General features: G+C 38.7%; 1 protein-coding gene and 3 long non-coding RNA genes across 9 annotated transcripts in view; 3 read left to right on the top strand and 1 right to left on the bottom strand.

The window, feature by feature from the left end:
- Nucleotides 1-2,125: 2,125 nt before the first annotated feature.
- Nucleotides 2,126-5,952, top strand: LOC116042090. Its single transcript, XR_004103108.2, has 3 exons — nucleotides 2,126-2,137; nucleotides 4,356-4,360; nucleotides 5,712-5,952. It is a non-coding gene; the product is annotated as an uncharacterized LOC116042090 (long non-coding RNA).
- On the top strand, nucleotides 2,411-3,751 carry LOC116042089. The gene is made up of 3 exons (XR_004103107.2): nucleotides 2,411-2,546; nucleotides 2,811-2,903; nucleotides 3,657-3,751. It is a non-coding gene; the product is annotated as an uncharacterized LOC116042089 (long non-coding RNA).
- Nucleotides 5,953-14,150: 8,198 nt separating the features above from the next.
- Nucleotides 14,151-26,501, top strand: part of LOC116042084 (DENN domain-containing protein 5B-like) — a 110,871-nt gene continuing 98,520 nt past the window's right edge. For 3 of the 6 annotated variants that reach the window (XR_004896002.1, XM_035995948.1, XM_031288212.2), the window contains exon 1: nucleotides 14,151-14,589. Coding sequence is in view for 5 of the 6 variants with exons in the window: in XM_035995948.1 (XP_035851841.1) it covers nucleotides 14,481-14,589 (109 nt within the window). In the remaining variant the exon portion in view is untranslated. The remainder of the gene's footprint in view (nucleotides 14,590-26,501) is intronic. The other 3 variants (XM_031288218.2, XM_031288216.2, XM_031288214.2) reach the window with 1 other exon arrangement.
- Nucleotides 16,738-17,390, bottom strand: LOC116042088. The gene is made up of 3 exons (XR_004103106.2): nucleotides 17,242-17,390; nucleotides 17,072-17,187; nucleotides 16,738-16,858 (listed from the first exon to the last, which is right to left on the bottom strand). It is a non-coding gene; the product is annotated as an uncharacterized LOC116042088 (long non-coding RNA).

Here is a 26,501-nt window from a genome sequence, read left to right as displayed (position 1 = left end):
ACTGAGGATAACAATCTTTATTAATGATGAAATACATTATCACTAGAATGTTTTAGCTACTGATGTGAAATATGAAGTATACTGTGTGTGTGTGTGTGTGTGTGTGTGTGTGTGTGTCAGCCAGTTGTCACAGCACATAGCAGAGGCATACTGTGTCTAATGCAGAACAGCCCAACAGCTGCTCAGGACACATTTTCACTACAATGTCTGACTGATGTGAAATATGAAGTATACTGTGTGTGTGTGTGTGTGTGTGTGTGTGTGTGTGTGTGTGTGTTGTTGAAGTTTCTGTACAGCAGGGGAAATAAAGATGTCTTTAGCAATAAAGATGAGGAAAATCCAACTGTCTTTGTTTGATTATTTTCAAGCAGAAACAACCCAGGTAAAAAAAGTAGTATACTTTAGTGTATTAGAAATATGAATAAAGTACATGAAGTATAAAACAAGTATGCTTCTACTTGTTGTGCTTTATTTAAAGAGTATTTAATATGTACTTTTTAAAAGTATACTTCAAAATAGATGTAATTAAGTTCAACTTCAGAGTCCAAAAAGTAAGTATACTAATTTAGCAGTAATCAAATTATTTTTTAAATGTACTTTTTGAAAGTGTACTTTGTTGTTAATGTATTTTAAATTGTATAGAAGTTTATTTTTGTATAGAAGTGTATTAAATTTGACATACTTAGAGTGGCAATTCTGACCATCTCTTTACCTAGGCTACATAAGTTGCTATGAAGCTGCAAGATCTGAAAGTAGGCTATTTTTCCCATTAGAGTTTTACGTAACAACAGCGATATTAGGCTAAGTAGTAAGTTATTTTTTATTTAACACAAACGCACAGGTTTGTGGATAAATAAATGATATTACTAAAAGTATGGTTATGTTAGGGCCGTTGTTTCCATAAATTTCAATTTAATTTCTGAGAAATCACATTTTTTTGTTGTTACAGTCTATGCTACTAACTGTAGGCCTACTCATGAGCCACTGTGACAACGCTCCACTGTTTAATGCAATGCACGATGGGAACGTGAAAGCCGTTACTTTGCCGCAATCCGCTTTTGGCTGAGAAGCTGTCACTTTGCCGCCGCCCGCCGGACAGACCAGTTGCTGCTAACACTCGCCAGAGACGGTAAGTAACGTTAAAAGTGCCCATATTATGAAAAAATCACTTTTTCTGGGATTTGGGATGTTATGTTGTGTCTCTGGTGCTTCCACACACATACAAACTTTGAAAAAAATCCATCCATGCTGTTTAGAGTGAGATACAGTTTCTGAATGTGTCCTGCCTTCAGTCTCTGGGTGAGCTGTTCAAAATCAGCACGGCTTGTGATGTCACAAGCCGAAACGAGCTGGCTAACCGCAACCATTAGCTTGTAGCATGCTAGCTCGTTCTCAATAGCAAAGCACTGCTACAACACACACAAGTTCACCATAATCTACAAAAGAACTACTTACATGTGCGCCCTCATTTAGAAGTCTCCCAGCTAATCCTGCCTTGTAACTGACCGAAGTTGTAGAAACAGCCATTCTTTTACTGTCTATGGAGCTAGCTAGCTGACATGATCTACATCTGAGCTACTGGGCATGTGCGGGTGCAATCAAAGATAGTACAGAAGAAGAAAAGAGGTCTCACTCTGTAGCTAAAAGAGAGACCAGCTGAAAAGAGGATCTGCAGCAGTGAGAGAGAGCGGTGCAGTACAACACAAATATGGTGTTTTTTGAAAATTAAACCATGTAAACCTATTCTGGAACAACCTTAAAATAAAATTATGAACCTGAAAATGAGCATAATATGGCTGCTTTAAGTAACGATCTCGCCCTCCCGTTGTCCATTGTTTAGCTATCGCTAGCTGCTGAGGAGTCAGACAACTTCATGTTTCCGTGTTTGTGTGTGGATTCAAGGGGATGTTGGTGAGTAGTGGGAAGCTATTTTTTAACTAGGTCGGCACCCTTTTTTCACCTGCTAACGTTAGCTAGCTACAGTTTAAAAAAAAATTTCAGTTGGGGCTGTTTGTGAGGATTCGAAGTTAATCAGTTTGATGTCAATGGACATTAATTTAGCCATCCGTTAGCTAGCTAGCTAAATTACTTTTCTCACTGGAGGGCCTATTTGTGAGTAACGTTAGTCAAAAACGTTGTTTTAACAAGTTCGGCGGACATCAACGTTAGCCACCTGTTTGCTGGCTTAGCTAATGTCAGCTAAATTGCCTAAACTGTCGTTTTAACCAGTTCATAACCAGTTCAACTGTTTCAGTATTATTCTACTTGGGCGGCCCGCCCAAGTAGAATAATAGCTAACACCCGAATCCGCAGCTCTACGCAGTGAGCTATCAATCACTGATTTATATAGCTATGCCTCCTCTCAAAGGCTCGTTTTTGTTATGTTTTGTTTCAGGTTTGTTACGAGTTCGCCAGAGTGGTGGGGAAAAGTCTGCAAGAGAATTTCTTTGAACTTGACCGTTTCTCTCCAAGGCTGATGGACCTCCTTTAGGAAAAAAGAAAGGCCTGCCCAGCGAGCTTTTGGCTGAGCTTTACGTCAGACAAAGGTGGGTTTGACTAGCTACATTAGTCTACTACCTCTCTTTCCTCTCTCTGTTCATCACTTTTCTTTTTATGTCTTTTGTTTCTTCTCTGTTCTATCCTTTTCTTCCCATCAAATCTCCCCTCCCTTCTTTTCTGTCCTCTCCATTTTCCTCCCCTTTTGTCCTCTTGTACATAAACATTGTGGGGAATTTCTGGAATTTATTTGATAAATACATGTGATTATCCTTAGCAAGATGTGTTTTACTCTTGTGTCCATTATCTTCCAGACCACTGAGCCAACACACATCAGGTGCCTATGTCTTCGGGGACTGCCTGTCATCTTGGCGGATGATTCTTCTGCCTTCTTCAAGACATGCTCTGTAAGTGAATCATTTTTTTGTAAATGTTGCAGGTGCATGCTCATTTGTCTCATTTTAAGCCATTAATTAACAGTGCTACTAATTTTCAGAATGATTTGATCAGCAATCAGTGTCTCCTTAAGGGCCTCCGTTAAGTCTCTATTGCCAAACAAAGATAGCTTACCCACTTTCAGTCCCAGTTCTATTGAAAAGATTTAGAAAATTGCTCACCATAACTAAAGTTGTATGAATCCTTTTACATTGCCCACTTTGTTTTTTTACTTTACTGTCACCAGTTGTAAGTTGTGAAAATGTTCTCGGGTCTTTAACTGAAATGAGAGTTCTGAGTGCACATGTTAGATTCTGGTTGCTCAATTAATCAACTAACTTAATGTTAGTTTCAACCGGTGACAGTAAAGTTTACAAAAAGCAATTAAGGTGAAATGTACTGAGTCATATGATTCACAAAATTGTTGCATAGCAACAAAGTTTCTGGGAGCAGTTTTCTACATCTTTTCAGCACGACTGTGACTGAAAGTGGGTAAACTCCATATTTGGGACAAAGTGTTGCAATATACTGTACAGATCCAAATATGGCATTTAATTAAAAAAAAAAAAAAAAAAAACTAAACTGGTATCATACTATCAGTGCAGTTTATATTGTACAACGCTTTTCATTATAAACAGTCATAGGCTCTTTTTGGTGTACAAAACACCATTGTCTAACTGGCATGTTTATGTTTTCTCCTTGTCACTACGTTTCTTTCACATTAGGATGTAACTGACAAGGACTCGTACAGTTAAACTCCAGTGGGAATTCTCTGCCTGGGTTGAGAAAATACCCAGCTCAACCCATTCAGTGTAGGGATTATCTTGGAAGGGTCTGTGGTAATGGATGAACTGGCCAACCTGCCTCAGGCCTTTTGTGTCCTTTTCGTTTCACACACACAGCCGTTTCGGGTTGATCCTACGCCCTGCACCTGGACTACCCCATGTGCATGAAAAACACTTTCAACTTTACTCAGCAGGTAATGCTCAAACTGGGTAGAAGTGAGCTGGAAGCGTAAAACGGGGTTCGAAATGGCTTTACTACTGCTCCAGATTTGTTTGCCCCAGTATGTAATGTTGGACTTTTGTGTTGTATATGGCTTGGCGTATATATACATGTGTCCTATGGTATTTGCACTGATTTTTGCACAATATTCCATGACAGACAGGCTTTGATTACATTTAATTCAAATGAGTTGGATATTTTGTGTGTTACTTTTGTGTGAGTAATAAAGATCCTTTTCTGAAATGCAATTTGTAATCTGTTGTTGTAATGCACTTGAAATTAATTGTAATATAATATACTTGTAGTATAATAGCAACATTTATGCTTAAGTATAACAAAATGGGGGTAAAAGTACAGCTGAAGTATACTTCAAACACAATTCATTTCTTGCTAACACTATAATAACAGTGCACTAAAAGTATGTGTCTATGATGTTTAGGTTGTTATTGAACTTCACTTCAAATACATTATTGTCATAGTGGGACACTTTAAAAGCACTAAATATAGTTAGGAAGTGCATTTATAGATCACTTGAAATATTACAGAGGCATACTAAATTAACATAGTTTATAGTAACAAGTATGATAACAATATATACAAAATGTACTTAAACACAACTATAAGTTAAGCTGCAATGCCTTTTTAAGTGTATTTCCATTAGAATGGCGATATAATGCAATTGTACTGTAAGTGTGCTTAATTGCTTATGAATCTAGATTTTCATTAGTGTATTTCAGTGCACTTGAAGTTTGAAAAAAGTTGTTCCATTTTAGCATACTATTTACACTTGAAGTGTAGTCAAATATATGTTAAGTTGAAGTTAATACATAATTGAATACATTTAACTATACTTGGATTTGACGAAAAAAGTACAAAATGTAGAAAATATACTTAGTACACTTTATTAAAGTATATTTTTAATAGATTTCTTTTTCACCTGGGAACACTATCACACAACATCAGAATGCAATGTAGAAGAGTCACAAGTATTATTGCTCGCGAGCGGATAGCTGGTTTCACCACACTGTTGCAGAGTGCAGTAAAAGAGCTCTTCCAAATGCATGCAGAATGTCAGCATCATTTATACACAGAAAGGAGAACACTCAAAGACGGCCAACGGTCCCTCATACCTAGATAGCAGGAAACTCCTAAGCGCGCCTGTGTCTAGGTGTGATAATGTCTCGCTGCCATCCTGCTCCTACAGCCTGAACATGGCGTCTTCATGACAAACCACAGAACAAGCAGTGCCTGTTATGCAGGTGCTGACACAACAAAAAGAACAGTTTTCAGTTTGCTCTTAGTAACCGTTTTCAATACGACAGTGTTCATGTGTTCTTATTACAAGTAAGCAAAATTTCATAATTATAGAATATTCCATTACTGGGATCACGCTTCAGGCTCTTTGACAGTGACATTTTTTACCTGACAACAGGCCTTTCTTTCTGCAAGCATTTTCCACCAATCAGGACACTGATTATGTTTCAGTAATCAAGACTTTAACCATCACTCCTCAGTGAACTGCCCCCTAATCTGAGATCATTTTCTAGTTAAGTAGCCTATCTAGTTATCATTATGGATTTTCCATGTTTTTTAGGAGTTTGCTTACACTAATACATGTAAAAAATATAGCATTAATTTAGTAAGAAAGTGAAAATATCAAACAAGAAGATGTGTATTAGGTATCATTTTATTTTCTTTATTTGAAAGTCCGGCCCCCTGAGTGGCCCTTGGAAAAATGTAGTTGATGTCCCCTGGTCTAGCTTTACTGCTAACAGCACAACATCCAGTGGCAGTGGCTAGCTGGGTTAGAACCATTTTCTGAAGCTTCATGGTAGGTGCGGCGTATATTTTCCTGTTTTTTTGTCCTTTGCCAATCACACCTATGATATTTCTTTCAGGACCAGTACAAATGTAGAAGGGGCCAGCAAAACTCTGATCTACTGGCCCCGGCGGCCAGTGGGGATTTTTTTTTTATGTTGAGCCCTGCTCTGAGGATATGATTACTCAAAACATGCTGCCTCTAATACGTGAATGATTCCATGTCTTGATATAAACCAAATGCAGCATACACACCACACACACTACACTATAAATCTCTGCCTGCTGCTTGCTGTTCTGTCCATGGGGGGTTCCGGTTGAACTTAAACTGACTAAGCAACAAGTGATGTCTGGAAATGAGTTGAGGGGACTTCACAGATGATTCGAGTCCGATGATTTCAGAGTAGATGAAGCTTTATTCAAAAATGAACAGTTTCTCTCGAGAGGGAGAATTCAGTGGACACACACAGGTTTCTCTCTGAATGTATAACGGACAGAGTACTTTATACCCTTCAGGATCCGACATCTGGAAACCCCATAAACCATCACATTATCCGAACAGTGAGGCCCCCCTTCATCAATTACTCTCCAATGTCAGTTAGGCCCCTCGAAAGGTCATAGGTGAACTGTACATGACTCGTTATTCAGGGCCCCCCCATTCTGTCATGATCTCATACCCACATCTGGACCCTATCCAGTTTCGCACACAGAGGACCCCAATGTCAACGTTTAGGTGCCCGTTCCTGTGTGAAAGTTGCACACCCAGAATAACCTTTTACATATTATATAATATATGAAATATCATTTTGAATACATGCAGAATGAATATTCAACCTATCACCAAGGTGATAGGTTGATAGGTCAAGGTGTGTTAATAAATCTGGGCCAAAAACAGCAGTCTATTGAAGCTCTGACCACAACCTAACCTACACCCGCACACACCAACACACACAAACACACACACACACACACACACACACAGAAAGACAAATACAAGGTCAGTGTTTAATCAAGTGTATCAATAACAGAGAGAAGTGTTCTTACTCACAGTGCTGCATGGCAGTCAGAGGCCAGCGAGTTTGCGGTCAAAATCCATGACCCCCGACACAGTACACTCTGGCTCCGGACCCTCTGGTTCATTAACCTAGGTTTATGAAATAAATCATTGATAAAAGATCACATGAGTGGTTTATCTTGTTACAGATCGTTGATGTCAAACTCTGTCCATGTGTGTGTGTGTGTGTGTGTATATATATATATATATATATATATATATATATATATATATATATATATATATATATATATATATATATATATATATATATATATATATAATTGTATAGTAAATAGTTGTGTTATATTACACTGAAAATTTAGATTTTAATGAATTAGGCATAGGTATATATATACACACACAGTATATTAAAACTTGCCATTTTCCAAAACATATCATATGGTTTTAGAGTGACACGTTTTGCTGATTCCATGTAGCAGCTGCTCATTTCATGCAACATGATACACATATCCTTGAGTGTTGGAATTCAGTAAGTAACAACAGAGTGATTAGAGAGGAATGTGTCAGTCAGTGGATCTCCTCAAACAACCTGGATTTAGTTTGAAACCCAAGATTAAAAAAAACAAAAACAAAAGAAGACGGAGCACATGAAAACATCGTAAAAATAAGAACCATATGTGTGTGTGTGTGTGTGTGTGTGTGTGTGTGTGTGTGTGTGTGTGTGTGTGTGTGTGTGTGTGTTTGATACCTCCTGTAGAGTCAGTTCAAAGGGGAAAACCTCCAGCTTGCCATCAGTCAGATGCCATGGCTGATTAGCTCTCATAACGGGCCAGGTTCCAGGAACGTTCCGTAAAGGTTAGAACGTTAGGGGAACGTTCTCTAAAGGTTCGATAAACCGACTTTCCATTTCAACCAAAACCTAACCAAACCTAACCTTCAGGGAACGTTCCCGCAACAATTCTATTCTTTTTTTTTTTTTTTTTTTTTTTTTGAACATAGTTTATTTAAGTTTTGTTACAACAAATTAACAATTCAGCACGAGGACACATTGGGCTTGTATATACCCACCCCCCTCCCCCCCACCCGTGAAAACATCAGAGGGTAATCAACTTAAGCAATATTGAAAATAAAAACAACAGTAAAGAAATAATAACAATAAAAAATAAAATAAAATAAAAGAACAAAAGTAAATAAACAAACCAAGATCTACAAAACATGTACTCAAGTTATTTACCTGGGAATGTTGAACTTCTCAACTATCTGGTCAAAAGAGGCGATTAAACCATTCATGTACATGCTTCTAAATGACCAGACCCCGTTTGTGCCATGTACTGAATTCGTATATAATTCGTAAATATGAAATAGAATAGAATAGAAGACACTTTATTCATCCCCGCGGGGAAATTCAAGGGGGGTCTGTGGGGACAAAGGATGTCCTGTGTATGTAGTAGTACAATGTCTTCCTCTGATGTAGAAGTACACTGTAGGCTATAAGTGGAGTTGCATTAGGAGTACAATTTGGTTCTGGAGAATTCTACAAGCAGCAATAGGCTACCACAGGCTAACCAAAAAGGCACATTTTGAACAGGCACCGTAGTTTCTTAAAATAACACATGCACTGGTCACAGAAAGTAGCCTCCACAATCAAATATTTTGGCTTGAAACATAGCCTACCCATTTCCAGTTTGAAGACATAGCCAACACCAGGATGGTTTCTACCTTCTTAAATATAGGCTAATTTAATATAGGCTTATATTATGTAACATATTTACAGTTTAGTCGTCACTTCGTCGCTACGGCCCCAAAACTGGGTAATGACAAACCAAACAGATGAAGGAATGCCTAACAGTAGGCTTGTTCAAGATGAGCCAAGTCTGCGCAGAATCGATCACCGGCGATCGCCGCCCAACGCATGCCAGTTAGATTTGTGTCTGATTTGATCCGACTTGCTCTGACGTCATGCACACGTGGGCAACGATAACCTCACGAGATCAAGGCGGCCGCAGTTTTTAGAGCCAGGCGACTGCAAGACCCAGGCAGACCCAGGGCATGCTGGGAAACACCGGCCTCTCAGCTGATCTAACAGCTGATTGGTTCAGAATCGACTCAACATGATGACGTTTTATATAAACTTTTTATTGATTTTGATTTGGAGGGATTTTAACTGCTATTTGTCTGATTTATTACTTATTCTGTACAGAACACATGTTGTGTGGCTGGTAGTGACGTTTAGAAGTCAGAGAGACTAAATCTGTTCAGATTAATGATCATCTACAGTGTGTTAATTAAAATCAGCAACAGATCACATGTAGAGCATTTTGAGAGCTACTCTGTCATAATTAAAACAACTGGAGAGTTGTGTACAAGCTGATATATGGGTCTGATAACATTTTTTTAAATTGGAATCAGACCACAGTGTTTCTGTCACTTCCTGTTCAGCCTGAAGGCTGCTGGAAACTGTCTGACTTGACAGCAGACTTTTGTTTGCTCCCGCCTGCTCAAAACAAACAAATGCTTGATAAGATTACTAATACTGTATCAGAGCTTAAAGCCCTCCACCCCACAGATTTAATTCTAATGGGAGGTGATTGGAATATGCCCCCGGATGAATGGAAAGAAATTTTACAGCAATCATTACAACCCCATAATTAGAGAATTTATGAATAGTAACTGCTTGGTTGATATATGGAGAGTTTTAAACCCAGAGGAAAAACAATACACATGGTACAAACCCAATGGTAGATGTAAATCTAGAATTGACTACTGGCTGGCTGCTAGTTCATTTGGAGCGTTTACCTTTCAAGCATTAATTTCTAAAGCCCCTTTAACTGATCACTGTATAACAGAAGTAACACTAAATCCAACTTGTAGGAAAAAGAACAACAAAGGGTACTGGAAATGTAATACTAATTAAAAAAAAAAGCTAAAAAAATAAGGTTTACTGTTCAAAAATAAAAGAAATAATGAATGAAATTGAAATTACCGAATCCATAAATAACTATTGCAACAAGTGGGAATATGTAAAATATAAAGTTAGAGAATTTTCTATAAAATTTAGCAAGGAGCTTAATAAGGAAAGGAGAAAGGAGGAAAGCAACCTGTTTTATGAAGTCAGCCAGTTGTAGTAGGCCTGAATTGAGTAGTGAAGACAAGGAGAAACTAATGAAATTACAAACCCAATTAGATAATATATATCTTAAAAGAGCTCAAGGTGCATTTGTAAGGTCAAGAGCCAAATGGAAAAAAAACACTTCATATTTCTGCAACTTAGAAAAGAGAAGACAGGAAAAGAAGCTTAACAAGCTTACTGATAGAGGGAATTGAATGTAATCAAACTAAAGTAATAGAAAAAGAAGTTTTCACCTTTTACAGTAAGCTCTATACATCTGCATTCTCCTGTACTGATTCCAATAGCTTCTTTGACAAAGTCATAAACTTCATACCAACCATTGATGATGTATTTAAAGGAATTTATGAATCAGATTTAGGAATTGAAGAACTAGATGCTGTTAATTTGAAATTGTCAGTAAACAAATCCCCTGGCTCTGATGGACTCACTGCTAGCTTTTATACGTTTTTTTGGAAAGATATTAGAAATATGCTGTTAGGCACTACAAGAATGCATAGAGAAAAGACAATTGATGCCAACTATGAAACAAGGTTTGATAACTCTTATTCCCAAGTCTGGCAAGGACAAAAGAATACTAGATAATCTTAGACCAATTACATTACTCAACACAGACTATAAGCTGTTTTCTGGACGTATTGCAACTAGACTCAAATTAGGTTGGTTAGGTGGTTTTAGATTTGATGGGTATTTTTATGAAATATATAGATTTTAATGGGAGGGAATTACATATAGGCTATCGGCATCTTGAGCCGTGTGTTGCCAATGCGCACATCAGTTTGAATTATGTTTTTATATTTTTTATTTGCTCTCATGATCGCTTACCACTGCCGGGGTTGCAACTGAAATAATAGGCTAAAGCAACGGCAGTTTATGGAAAGCAGAAGTGTATCGTATGTATAATTCAGATAAAATGGCTCAACTTATCAACCAAACTAATTTTAACTTCATCTGGAAAAATAAATGTCATTATATCAGGAAAACGGATGTGAGTGTTGAAGAGGGTGGACTAAATGCAATTGATTTTTTGGTTATGAACGGTGTTCTTAAATTAAAATGGCTGAATTCATATACTTCAAACGAACGCTCCTTTTGGTTCACCATACCGGATGCAATTTTCAAGAAGTTGGGAGGTATTCATTTTTTATTGCGATGTGATTATGATCTATGTAAACTGCCAAAGAAATTATCAGATTTTTACCAGCAAGTTCTCCTCTATTGGAATTTGATTTATAAACACAATTTTACTCCCCAGAATACACCCCTATGGAATAACAGATACATCTTATCCAATAGGAAGTCATTGTTTTTAGGCACTTGGATGGAAAAAGGAATTTGGAATGTGTCTCAATTAATGGATGATTCTGGAGAATGTTTAAACCATACAGAATTCTGTGACAAATTCAGTCTTCAATGTTCGTTTAGAGAATTCAGTAAAGTAATAAAAGCCATTCCAATTCCCTTTAAAACAATGACCAAACAACTTTTAGTTCATGCAAATGTTATATCAGAGATGAGTCCTCTTTGTGTTGAAGGTGTCAGTTTGAACAGCAAACAGTTCTCTAACAAATTTGTTAAGAGTGTATTATGTATAAAATATTAACCCTTTCAACTGAAAAGAAAATATATTCTCCGAGATTACAGTGATGAAGAGGCAAGAAAGATTAGGAAACGATCCTTATCGTATCCTCTCCCACCAAAAGCCAAAGAAGTGACATTTAAAATATTAAATGATATTTATCCATCAAATCACTTCCTACATGTGAAATTTAATTGGGAGAGTAACTCCTGTGTTTTCTGTGACAGCGATATTGAGACGGTTGACCATATTTTCTTTCAGTGTGAACCGATTAATGAACTGTGGCTGTCTTTTCAATGCTGGCTTCTATCTAAAGATATACTGCTACACCCATTAAACGAAATGTCAATTAAAACTGGAATATTTTTAAAGGATAAAAATCTAGAATTCTTGATAAATAACTTGATTGAGAATTGTAAACATTTTATTCATAGGTGCAAATATTTAAAGGTCAAACCCTACATCAATGGTTGGAAGAATGATCTTAAGCTTTTTGCTACATCTTTACAATACATGACAGGAAAACGCCAAAAGACTCTTGGACTTACATTCCCTAATGGACTAAAAGACCCCTAGCATCTTATTTTATTTTTATATTCTTTATTATGATTTGCTATATTGTCTCTACCTCAAAGCTGTAAACACGTTTTAGACAAATGTACTAACACATTGTGCCTTGATTGTTTGTATGACTGTTGTATAATAAAGAGTTAAAAAAAAAAAAAAAAGTTCATCTCGAATGAGCCTAACAGAGGCTCTCTTAATACGTCCATGCTGTCGGTACACGATCCGTTCTGCACATGCGCAAAATGTTCGCGCATGCGCGGTTGTACGAGGATTTACGACGATTTATTCGGCTAACCGCTAACTGATTGTAGTGGTCTGCCGTTAGCCTCCACAGGCAAGCTAACGTTAGTTTAGCTAACGGCTCATTCGGCTAACCGCTAGCTGATTGTAGCGGTCTGCCGTTAGCCTCCATAGGCAAGCTAACGTTAGTTTAGCTAACGGCTCATTCGGCTAACTGCTAGCTGATTGTAGCGGTCTGCCGTTAGCCTCCACAGGCAAGCTAACGTTAGTTTAGCTAACAGCTAATTCGGCTAACTGCTAGCTGAGACAGCATGTAATAACTTTAAAAGCCCTCAAAAGCCCTCAAACCCTCAAAATAAAACTTGAAAATAAACGTTGACATATATAACAAACACCTAACATATATAACAACTGTTACGTCAGTTCTACTTTACTTGTGCTCATTTAAAATACAATCACTCAATACTTGTCTGTATTGTTATTACTGTGAAGTCTTAATTTAGCTGTAGCCTGCTTTTCACATTAAGTTTGAGTTAACGTTATTTTAGACTATCTAGCTGTCAGCTAGCGGTTAGCCGAATTAGCTGTTAGCTAAACTAACGTTAGCTAGCGTGGAACAGATCGTGCAGGTCGTATCCTCGGTAAAACAGTATTATCTTGCGCATGTGCAGAACGGATCGTGTACCGACACATGCTTTATGCGCTTTTGAGCACTCTCATTGGAACGTACGGGGCTTCCCACCGAACACTGTATCCAGTTCTCTTAATACATCTGTCGGTACACGATCCGTTCTGCCTGCACGATCCGTTCTGCACATGCGCAAGATAATACTGTTTTACGAGGATACGACCTGCACAATCTGTTCCACGCTAGCCTATGGCTAGCCTCCACCGGGAAGCTAACGTTAGTTTAGCAAACAGCTAATTTGGCTAACCGCTAGCTGACAGCTAAATTCAGTCTAAAATAACGTTAACTCAAACGTAATGGGAAAAGCAGGCTACAGCTAAATTAAGACTTCACAGTAATAACAATAAAGACAAGTATTGAGTGATTATATTTTAAATGAGCACAAGTAAAGTAGAACTGACGTAACAGCTGTTATATATGTTAGGTGTTTGTTATATATGTCAACGTTTATTTTCAAGTTTTATTTTGAGGGTCTTTTAAAGTTATTACATGCTGTCTCAGCTAGCAGTTAGCCGAATTAGCTGTTAGCTAAACTAACGTTAGCTTGCCTGTGGAGGCTAACGGCAGACCGCTACAATCAGCTAGCAGTTAGCCGAATTAGCTGTTAGCTAAACTAACGTTAGCTTGGCTGTCGACCGGAAGCGTGGAACAGATCGTGCAGTGTCGTAAATCCTCGTACAACCGCGCATGCGCGAACATTTTGCGCATGTGCAGAACGGATCGTGCAGGCAGAACGGATCGTGTACCGACAACATCCATGGCTCCAACGAGGCGGAGAATGATTCACACTCTCACCGTGGTAAAGTTGGTTTTATATTGGACATTGGCTATTCGACACATTCGAAAAACCTATTTATGCTGCTTGCCATTTTGACCGATTCATGTCAAACCACTTTTGGTGAACTCAGCTAACCCCCCTACATATTGCACAAAGCTTCTTTTTTTTTTTTTTTTTTATATTTTTTAAAAATCAAAGGATGTTTTTTTTTTAGTTAGTCAGAAGTATTTTGCCATTCATTGGTCACAAGGTCAGGTCGCATAATAGATTTATAGCATTTTTTTACATTAAAAAATATTTTAAAAATCAAAGGATTTTTTTTTTTTTTTTTTAAATAAGCTTTGTGTTATGTGTAGGGGGGTTAGCTGAGTTCACCAACAGTGGATTGACATGAATCGGTCAAAATGGCAAGCAGCATAATAGATTTTTCGAATGTGTCGAATATCCAATGTCCAATATAAAACCAACTTTACCACGGTAACACTCTCCCGTCCAGCACAGGCAGTCTCGGCAGGTTCTGCTGGCACGGTTCACTGGAAGCGAGCTAGCACTGGAACAACATTAAAAGCAACTTCGTAATACTATATACAGCTTTCATTAACGCTAGGAGCCGATACAGAAGAACAGTGTCGCCGAGTCTAGCATTTAATCCAGTTTCCCCTTTTTTTCACCCTGGAGATGCGTCGCTTGGAGAACTAGTAGCGGACAGCGCTGCACATCGAAGCCGGGATGAGTGGGAGCTCCGCAGTGTCCGGCGCGGCGCCCCGCCGCTTCGCCCATTACTTTGCTATTTGTGGGATAGACACGGAAACTGGACTGGAACCGGACGAATTAGCAGGTATGATCTCTCTGTTAGACATATCTTGTTGGTTTTGGAAAAAAAAATAACCACAACAGCCGTCCAGCTCAATAAAAAAAAAAAGTCATTATTCATTGGCCTACTGCACTGAAGGAGCTCATTGCAGGGTACTCATTGGACTGCCAAAGGTCCATTATTTAGGGTTCAAACCCCAAAGGGGGTTGTGTGAGAGAATATGTAAATTTGGTTTAATAGGTGTGCCAACAATCGCTTCAGGGTTCAGGGTGAGAGTGTGGGAGAAAGGAGATGCAGAGTCCAGGGCTGACGCGCTGCTTTCTCTCACAGAGCAGCGAGGGCGACCCGGCAGTCCGCTAACTTGTTGCTCTCATGACCAATATAAACTGCCCCTGTTTTAGGCCACAAAACGTGCACGCAGGCTGAAATTCAACCGTGCAGTTTTGTCGGGATTAATCTATGAACAGAAGGAAACTCCGCTAGCTGCTAGGCTAAAATGCAATGGTTAACAATGCAGCGGTGATGTCCACCTCAGCTGAGAACAGAGAAATGTCTTTGCCTTCCTAACTGTGTATTATACCTGTAATAATAATAATTTATAATAATCTAACACACAAAAGAAACCCCCATATATCCTATCCTCTTGTGCAAAGCTGAAGTTTTTTTCTCTCCATAACCTCTTGAAATAGGAGAGAATACAGTCGATGAGGATAACTAAACAATGATTATTGCTTGCATGATATTTAATAGCACGCAACATATTTTGATGATTTGTTTTGAAAACCTTGAATCCATGTAAGACACAATGTCATCAGACACAATCCATGTCATTAGAATCATTGAATCCATGGCATTAGACACAACGTGCACACATGTGCAGGCCAATGTTTTTTTGCGGTGATGACGGTTACGTGAGGTATCACGTGACCACGGACGGTATTGCGGTAATGTGGTAACCGTCCCAGTCTGAAGAATATATTTTGTAGAAGTAAAAAGCCTTAAGCCATGATTGACATTGCTTTCTCTGTTACATAAGGCCTGTGAGTGATAAGACATGTTTAGGATACTGGATCAGCGTGCACCCAGGAAATAATGAACACAGTAACAATCTCTGGGAAGAGAAGCAGAGGTTTAGTCATGAGTTTGCGCAATCTTCGGTGGGAAACAGGATGCCTGGACCAGGTGCACTGATAGCAGCGGCATGCACCGAGAGAAGGGTAGAGAATAGGTCAGGGTCAGACTCCGAATAGACTTGTTGCATTACACTTCTGCTGTCCATAAACTGTTGTTGCTTTAGCCTATTATTTCAGTTGCAACCCTGGCAGTGGGAAGCGATCGTGAGAGCAAATAAAATATATAAACATAATTCAAACCGATGTGCGCATTGGCAACACACAGCTCAAGATGCCGATAGCCTATATGTAATTCCCTCCCATTAAAATCTATATATTTCATAAAAATACCCATCAGGGAATGTTAACGGGGTTGTCGGTCACTAAATGTTTTAACTTTTATGAGCGCATCCCTCTCTCTCTCTCTCTCTCTCTCTCTCTCTCTCTCTCTCTCTCTCTCTCTCTGCGCACCGAGCTCCGGATCTTCTAAGAATGGTGACGTCGTTATCAATCGAGTATTGATTGGCCAGTAGGCGGTGCTTTAACACCGGTTGATCTCAAATCTCCAACATAACCTGCTCCCGAGCAGGATAAGTGTTCAGCATAACTTACCACGGCGATTTAACCCGGTAACAACTGATCCTCCGTCGTGATACACAAAACCCTGGGTTGAACCTGAAGTTACCTCGTTAACGCCAAATCTTGCTTCGTAGTACAGGCCTCTGGTCTACCATTCAACGAACACAAACTTAAAGGTGCAGTCTGAGAGGTGATCTTTTGGAGTCAGATCAACCCTGGCCACAAGGGCCAGGCCCAAAACCGGTCACTAAATCCTTCAAGTCCTAGTGTGGTCTACTTGGAGCAGTGTTGATTATAAAGTCTGGCAGCAGCAGGAAGGGTGTGTGGTATCTCTCCTTCACTGCACGTTAGTTAGTTGGAAGTTGTACTTAGGTTACATTTTGTTTTCAAAATGTAACCTAAGTACAACTTCCAAAGGGTTAGAATATTTACTGTTGATTAGATGGATATGATTTAATAATAGTTTATTACCTACCCATTTTGAAGTCTGTGTAGGTTCTTTTTTGGCTTCCTTTTTTCTGGAATCATTAGTGCCTCTTACTCTGAGCAGGCCAATTCACCAGTGGTCGTCAAATCATAGTTTTCAAACTCTTTCCTGTTATCTGAAAGAGATTAATATACAGAGGTAATTAATAATTCAAGTAAAATGTAATAGATAGAGAAAGTCTAGGAACCCTTGAACACACAGGGGGTTGAAAAATAGAGCAACAAATAAGAATCATGAGTGGCACTGCGCCTGCCCCAAATACTAGATAGATTCGGATTACAGGTGTGTAATTTGCATCATGCAACAAACTAATATGCCAATAACATACCTGACTCTTTTCACTTGTTGATCAGGCTTATACACATAACTATTCTTGTGGTATGATGTCCTTCTTCTCTGCATTGCCTTCTCTCACAACTCCTGCCCACGTTTTCTGATCTTCCACTATACAGTAGAAATATTTGTATTAACGTTACGTTAAGATGAAATAGTGCTTACCATGGGGTTTGACAGCAGCAACAAAGCAGTCTCCATCCTAACCCTTCGTAGACTGGCAACTTTTTTTCCTTCCTTTAGCGACTGTGGCGCGAATATGTTGCTGGGCAGAATTCAGATTCACTGTCCATCACATCAACAGTATGTGTAAAGAAAAGTCATCCATTAGTCAATGCCAGCGATCAAGTGAGGAACTTAAATGACATTGTACCGACATACAGTAGTTAATATGTTGCTGCGTATAGATTTCCATCATTCCTAACAGAAAGCATACAATTGACCTGCTCAGGCAGGGCCACAAATTGAAGGGCACAAATGTTTATATTAATGAGCATCTAACCAAAACAAATGCAGAAATTGCAGGAAAGGCAAGGTTCTTGAGGAAGCAAGGGATCATTCAAGCTACTTGGTCCTCCAACTGTTAAAATTAATGGCACACCAGAGCAGGCTAAAGTTATTTGTATCAGAAGCATTGAGCAGCTCGCAAAGTTTGAAAGTACCTAGATCAAATTCCCAGGAGTTGGATCATGTAGCTTTCATATTATTTTACTCTTCCATTGTTGAAGCATTAGCTTTTTGTCATGTTTAACAATATGATTAGTTTTCATTATACTAGATGTTCTGGCACTGACCAAAGTATGCCTGACTTTGAACAGAATATTGATCCTGAAAATAACTTCTACGATAACATAAATAACTATTGCTATTACACAGAGCAACAGTTCAACAATAATATTAAACATGAGTATGGCATATCTATCATTCATTTTAACAGTAGAAGTCTGTATTCTAATTTCCAGAGTATAAAGGAATATTTAGGACAGTTCAAGAAACCCTTTAATATTATAGCCGTATCAGAAACATGGATTAATGCCGACAGGGGCATGGATTTTGAGTTACAGGGATATGAACTTAACTATGTGAATAGAGAGAGCAGCTGTGGGGGGGGGCGGCGGTTTTTTTGACAAAGGTCTCATTTACAAGGTTGTTGAAAACATGGCAGTAGTCAGTGATGATATAATGGAGTGTATCTCAATTGAATTATGTGTGGAAAAAATGAAGAATGTCATAGTAAGTTGTGTGTGTATAGGAAACCAGGATCCAACATTAAAATATTTACAGAAAAAATGTTTAATAAAGTAAAGCATAAAGTCAACTATGTCTGTGGGAATTTCAACATTGACTTATTAAATCCCAACAAACACAAATTGACGGAAGAGTTTATTGAAATATTGTATAGTTTGAGTCTTTTTCCAACAATCACAAAACCAACCAGAATCTAATGGTGCCAATCTGATAGATAATATTTTTACAAACAATATGGAAAGCAACTCTTTAAGTGGAATATTAATTAATGATATAAATGACCACCTGCCAATCTTTGTGACTCATGATTGTAATTATAGTTGGAAAAGGGAGTGCAATGAGATTAAATACAGCAGAATAAGAACCAGGAAAGTATATCTGCATTTAGAAATGAGAAAGTATAATTGGAAGGAAGTAAGCAAGGAAGCTGATCTTAATACTGCATATGAACTATTTTTAGACATATTTACAACTATATCTAATAAAAACTGTCCGATAAAACAATATTGCAATAAAAGGAAATATTCAGAAAAACCCTGGATGTCCAAAGCAATTCAAAACGGCTGTAAAAAAAGAATACCCTTTATAGGAATTTTATAAAATATAGAATGACAGAATCTGACTTAAATATAAGAAATATAAAAACAAATGAACTAACATAATGAGGGTATGTAAGAAGGATTATTATAATAAATTACTAGAGAATAACAAATATAATGTGAAAGGAATATGGAATACAATAAACACCATTATTACAAAAGGACTTAATAAATTGAATTATCTGGAAAATTTCAAGGATAATGACATGACGTTGACAAATATGAATGAGGTGGTTGACAGAGTCAACAATTTCTTTGTTAATGTGGGCCCTAAACTGGCCAAAGATATAAAGTACACACGGATGCAATGCTCTGTGATGGAAGAAAAAAAAACATACTCATTTGTTTTTGGAACTGTAGAAAGCAAAGAAATTATAGAGATTGTACATAAAAGTAAGAATAAAACTTCTAAAGATTGTGATGACATTGATATGTCTCTAGTAAAAAAAGTAATAGACGGGATTGTAGACCCACTAACACACACACACACACACACACACACACACACACACATATATATATATATATATATATATATATATATATATATATATATATATATATATAAAATCTATCATTTAAAACAGGAGTATTTCCTGACAAGATGAAAGTAGCTAAAGTCATTCCACTGTATAAATCTGGTGACTCACACATTTTCAATAACTATAGACCGATATCCTTGCTTTCTCAGTTCTCAAAAATACTTGAAAAACTATTTGTCACAAGGCTAGATAATTTCATTGATAAAAACAATTAACTAATGGACAGTCAGTATGGATTCAGATCCGGCAGATCAACGTCTATGGCACTTATTGAGTTAGTAGAAAGATTAACAAATTGTATTGAAAAAAAAAAACTATGCAGTGGGGATTTTCATTGATCTAAAAAAAGCTTTTAATACTGTTGATCATGAAATCCTGTTAAAGAAAATGGAAAGCTTTAGCATCAGAGGTGTGGCCTATAATTGGATAAAAAATTATATTGAAAACAGGAGTCAGTTTGTTCAAATGGGTAATCACCGGTCAGTGAGCCTTAGTATTTCCTGTGGTGTTCCACAGGGGTCAGTATTAGGCCCTAAACTGTTTATCCTTTACCTAAATGATATTTGCAAAATAACAAATGTACTAAAATTTAAATTTAATTTAAAGTAAATAAAATGTACTACTTTTTTGCAGATGACACAAATATTTTTTGTTGTGGGGAAAACTTGGTCACAAATGAAATGAATAAATTAACTTTTTGAACAAAACTAAATTCATGATATTTGGAAATTGTATTATAAACCTGTTTGGCAATGGCAGAGAAGATTTGGCAAATTTTTCATGGGCGCAACCCACATACTCAGCGCTGCTGCTCATCCCACACATGAATGTTCCTTACAAATGGGGCACCATTTGAAAGGGAACTAAACGGGCTTTCCAACGGTATAAGATTTATTGCCAAAAAGCATTGTTACCACAGAGAAATAATCTACCAAACACAAATTTCCTTACTTTTTGTGCTAAGTTTAGATTTCCATCATAATAAGACGTCCAGACGCTCAATAAACGAAGCTTCAGAATAGGGCTGAACGATTTATTGCATTTGCGATAATATCGCGATATGTTAAGATGCGATTTCCTAATCGCAAAGGCTGTGATTTGGTCACATGACTCGCAAGAGCAAATCAGTCTGCACTCCGCAGAGAAAGCATCAACTTAGCATGCTAGTGCTACGCCGTACCTTGAGCTGATTTCTGTCATTCAAACAACTCTGAGTTGTAGTTTAAAACTTATACAGCCATTTTAATAAAATGAAGGGTTTTATTCGGGCTCGAGTCCATACATGCAGTTAATGGATACAGGCACGCAGAACTGAAGGCTCGGTTAGCAACGATTAGCTCTGATTAGCGGTTAGCTCCAGTTAGCTAGCTCCGTTATAAAGATATAGAGTGGAGGAGACTGCCATGGGGAGGGATACCAACCAGACTCTGATAAATGCCGTTCGGGGTGCTTTCACAGCAGCGTGGCTGCGTTGTTTCAACGGTTTTATTAGTACAGTTAATCCCACGGCAAGACCAGCAGCAGCATGCTACTACTAACGTAACGATAGCCTCTCTGTCTCTGAGTGTGAGTGCAATGTTGACGCTGTCATGCACGCGGCACGCAACTTCATGAGGGGAGGGAGGGGCTGGAGGCAGCTCCTCTGTGTGCGCTGTAGGGGTGTAACGGTACGTGTATTCGTACCGGACCGTTTCGGTACAGGGCTTTCGGTACGGTGCACGTGTACACCGAACGGCCGAACGCAATCTTTTGAGTTTGATTTGTGCGGTCAATTTTCGTGTTTCCACACGAACATATTAAGTGGCGGAAGTCTCCGCGTTCAGCGCAAATCCCGCCCTGCAGCTGATTCTTAAGTTTTCATTGGTCATGTCAATATGTCAATCACTGATCTCTAAACCTACCCGCCGTCACTGTAACCTAAACCAATGAAATCGACTGCAGGGCGGGATTTCCACTGAAGTGGTTTGGGGAAAAAAATAATAATCACACACCGCGCGCTGTACAACAACATACACGGCACGCTTTAGCCCAGCCTCTTGCTAGCTAGCGTCATGGCCAATGCAGACAAGCCCATAGACAGTATGGACAAGCCGGAGCTTGAAGAGCCACCCATATCATTAAGGTCCCCCGTTTGGGAACACTTCGGTTTCCCAGTGAAATACGTCAACGGACAAAGACTAGTCGATAAGACGAAAGCAGTGTGCCGACGTTGCTAACGCACTTGAAAAAGCATCACGCGAGTGTGAACATCACTACTACAAGGAAAAAAACGACCGTAATCCAAACGCAGCTCCCGTTGGCATTTAAACAGACCTTTGCTGGTAATTCCGATCGGGCCAACGCAATAACGAAAGCAATTGGTATTTTTATAGCAGCTGATCTACGACCATACTCGGTTGTTGACAAGATGGGATTGGTAATGCTGCACTGTAATCCATAGTTATTTATTTATATTTTTCATTATATTTTATTATGTGATATTGGTTTGAGACAGAGTATTTTATTTAGTGGAGAACTTTGCAGCAGTATTTTTCTTATTCTTTTTTATTTTATATATATTTTATTTATATTTTATTAAAAAGTGTTTTAAAAAGTGTAAACCAATTGTTAAAAAAAAGTTTATAATAATTAACAACCTGCAGCTTAATGTTTGAATTTCTTTCCCTTACTGTACCGAAAATGAACCGAACCGTGACTTTAAAACCGAGGTACGTACCGAACCGTGATTTTTGCGTACCGGGCTTGGTTAGTGCTCAATATACTACTGTGACTGAAGTAGTTAAATAAAAGATGTCATTCATATAAATTCATGCATCACCTAATTTCATCATCACATACAGGCCTGGCCTCCAGGAAAGAACAGTTTGTTTAATCTAATCTTGTATTGTTCATACTATACAATGATTTATTGCTTGTCTTTGTTGAATAATACAGAAGACAAAGAGCTTAAAAAATAATCGCATATTGAATCGCAATCGCAATATTTTTGAAAAAAATCGCAATTAGATTATTTTCAAAAATCATTCATCCCTACTTCAGAATGACCCGCGATCAATTGCAGATGAAGCAATCTGTCACGGTGAGCGGGGGATAGTGGACCCAAACGCAGGGAGAGGGCAGGCAGGCAGGCAGAAGGTTTGAACACAAGGATTTATTGGGAACAAAAAATGGCAGCACAGAGACTGGAAAAACTCACAAGGAAAAACTCACAAAATAACGCCGGGAAGAATACTTAACTAAGGCACCAGGCTCTAACACGCTGAACAGGATATAAAACGCACACTACTGGCAGGACACGGACACAAACAGACGCAAACGGATACGAAACGATCTGACATGAGACAAAGGGAACACAGAGGTTAAGTACATGAGGTAATGAACAAATGAAGGACAGGTGATACAGCAGGTGAAACACATCAAGGCGGGGCAGGACAATCAGACAAGGCGGGAAAACAAAGGAAGCAAAACTAGACAAGACAAGACAGAAAACAGACTATCAAAATAAAACAGGAAACAGAAAAATACAATCCACAGAACACAGTCAAGACTGGATAAACAGGAACACACAGTGGACAGGGAAATAAGGAAACAGAAATATACAAACAGGGGACAGAAATATGCAAGATATACAAATAAAACAGGAACCAGCAACAGAAACATACAAACAGTCAACAGAAATGTCCATAACCGCAACACAGTCTTTTGCATACGGCGTGGCGACGTATGTGTGCTTACTGGGCACACTGTTGAGCTCTATTGGACCTTATTTAAGTCTTTTTTTTTTTTTGTGAACAATATATATATATATATTTTGTAACAATCTAATGTCTAATGTTTTCAGTGCTTACTTGTGTTCAAATTTTTGTTTTTGTTTAGGACACTTGTAATTGTAATTGCTCATTATATATATTATTCCTCTCTTCCTTAGGTGAGATTCCTTCTATAAGCCCCAAGGGGTTTTCTTAATCTCACCTGCACAATCTTTATTTTTTAATATTTTATTTTCTTGTGTTACTGTTGTCTTGATATTATTGTGGAAAATAAACAAACAATAAAATGTATGAACAATCCACGCAACTAACTTTATGCACTGAAGGATATATTTTGTAGAATATTAGTAAAAGGCCTTAAGCCACGTTGACCTTGTTTCTCTGTTTCATAAGACCTGTGAGTGATAAAACATGTGCAGGGTGCTGCGCTGGAACAGAATGCACCCAGAAATAACTAACACTGTAACAAAACACATCTCCAGACAAGAGAAGCAGAGAAAACAAGGTGTAGTCCTGTGTTTGCACGATCTGCTGTGGGAAACAGGACTGTCGCTCCCTGCACTGACACATTGTATCAATGACAAGGATCCTGCAAGAAGAATAAAGAGAGAGGGAAATCTTAGGTTCAGGGTCAGACTCCGGAAAGATTGTTGGTGGCAGGGCGAGACAGTTGTCTTAAAGGAATTCTGATCCTTATGCATAAGTTTTATTTCCTTGCAATATCATTTACTAAAGTTTGTTATAGATTAACTGAGCGACTCCTGTGTATTGATTTCTGGTCTACCATTCAACGAACACAGAACTTAAAGGTGCAGTCTGTGAGGTGACCAATTGGAGTCAGAAAGACTCTGGCCACTGGGGCCAGACCAGAACCAGTACAAAACCTTTAGCACTCATAGCACAATCTGTGAGGCCAAGGATATCCAACGTGTGTGTGTGTGTGTGTGTGTGTGTGTGTGTGTGTGTGTGTGGGGGGGTGTTCTTGTTTAACTATATTCGTGGGGTCCAAAAACAGGGAATACAGTATACTTGTGGGGTCTGGACAGCTTTGTGGGGCCACAATGCTGGACCCCACAACTTCAAAGGGCTGTTTGAGGGTTAAGACTTGGTTTTAGGATTAGGGTTAGAATTAGGTTATGGTTAGGGTGAGGGTAAGGGTTAAGGTTAGGCATTTAGTTGTGATGGTTAAGGTTAGGGTAAGGGGCTAGGGAATGCATAATGCTTGGGGACGGGTCCCCACAAAGATAGTGAAACGTGTGTGTGTGTGTGTGTGTGTGTGTGTGTGTGTGTGTGTGTGTGTGTGTGTGTGTGTGTGTGTGTGTGCATGCTCTGAGGGGAAACTGATAAGTCTCCACCATACTGAGTCTGTGTGAATGGCATGACAACCATTCATTATTCATTAACTGCACTGAAGGAGCTCATTGCTAGTTTGGAAAATGTAGAGGACATTGCAGAGATGGAGAACTTTTCTAAAGTCATACTGCAAAAATATTGGAATGGGAATATAGATAACCTTCATCTCTTTACATCCACAGAATATCCACGAATAATGATGGACGTTGCTGCCACTTGCACAAAGAATGAAGATGAGAGTCCAGTAGTTCTCACAGCAGTGCCTCGAATGACCTGGGATGAACTGACTGAGAAGCAACCGAGTTCACCCGATGTCTCGGAGGAGCTTCAAACCAAGTCGAGTTCAGTAGCATCTGTAAACAAGATGCAAATACAAAAGAAAAGAAAAAAATTGAAGCTCACCAACAGTGTAAATCCACATTCCCAGCTAAATTCAGCAGTTGACAGCATTCAGATTCATAACATAGTATCACTCTATACAAACCAAAGTGAAGGTGCGAGTGAGGATGCAGGTGAAACTGGTCCATTATACTCTAAATGTGACAGTGGTCCTTTCTCTGAAGATGAGACTGGTGGTGATGATGATGATGATGATGATGATGACTGGTTATTCATACCTATAACCATATCAGACCTTAAATTTGAATCAGAGAATGAAGACCAGGATAGCCCAGAAATACATGTGCTAGATGGTGGGGAAACAGGAGACCAAGAAAGACAATGTGACACAAGCCCAACACGCTGGCCATCTCCGACACCAGCACCAGCTTCTCCTCCTTCCCAGCTCGAGACGTTTGACACTATGGCCAGCTTTATGAAACAAGCATTAGGCAGGAGCACACCTGATCATGGGATGGACTCTGAGGGAAACCCACAACCAACTAAGAACAGGAGAGAGTCTGTAGACAGCTGTGCAACTGAGGACAGCTGTGATTACTTCTCTGCATCAGGACACAACTATTTGACAGTGTCCAGGATGAGGTCAGCACCTCTGCTCTCAGAGACGGATGATTCGGAGGGTGAAGGCAATGATGGTACAAATATGCCAAGAAGTCAAAACAAGAGCTTGGACAAGTCGGCCATGAAAAGCCTTGGATGGACCAATGGACAAAACATTCCAACAGAGGGTGACATAATAATCCTTGATTCTGAGGATGAAAGTGACCAAAACTGCAAAAATAAGGCTGAAACCGAAGGAAGGCCTGAAACTATGGACAGTCGGTGTGGAACTGTTAAAAAAAAGTTTCAAAAAAACCGACTGCTACCTGTTGACTCATCAGCACCCCGGCACCAACCCATCCATCATGACGCACCGTTTGAAGAAGTGACGCAGGATGCATGCTCTGACCCGTCTCCCAGCACAGAAATGATTGGTCAGCTGATTGAAACCAAAGCTGCGTCTGAGCATGTTCAACATAAGACCAACAGAAAAAAGATTTCAAAAGAAGAAAGTATAATCATTGACTCTGATACAGACGATGACTCCTGGATCAGCTGGCATTGTTTTTGAATGTCTTGTGTCAACGGGAAACAAATGTTCTTTTTACTAGCTACCTCAAAATTGTATTAAAATTCATCATATCACTTTTTAAAACGTTAATGTGAAAATGCATAAAAAGTCATAAATGGATTCATTGCTGTTTTGTCTTGTGTGCTCTTCTGCTTCACCATTAGAGGGAGACATTGCACAATACATCGCATAAACCATTTGAAATGCTGCACACCAGTGTCTGTTAAACCATGTATTTTAACCTGTTAATGTTAAATTGGCAGCTGTAAAATGTTGGCTTTATAGTATTAAGTTTGTGCCATACAGTCAAAGAGCTGTGATAATAGAAACTGGTGCATACCTCAGTCTTTGTCAATAGTTGACCATCTTGCATCACAAAATTGGATGAATTTTTGCGTGATGG

The sequence above is a fragment of the Sander lucioperca genome, chromosome 20 (genome assembly GCF_008315115.2).
Source record: "Sander lucioperca isolate FBNREF2018 chromosome 20, SLUC_FBN_1.2, whole genome shotgun sequence".
In the NCBI taxonomy this organism is placed as follows: Eukaryota; Metazoa; Chordata; class Actinopteri; order Perciformes; family Percidae; genus Sander; species Sander lucioperca.
The sequence above is the reverse complement of the archived record's forward strand: the minus strand, read 5'-3'. Positions and strand labels throughout refer to the sequence as shown.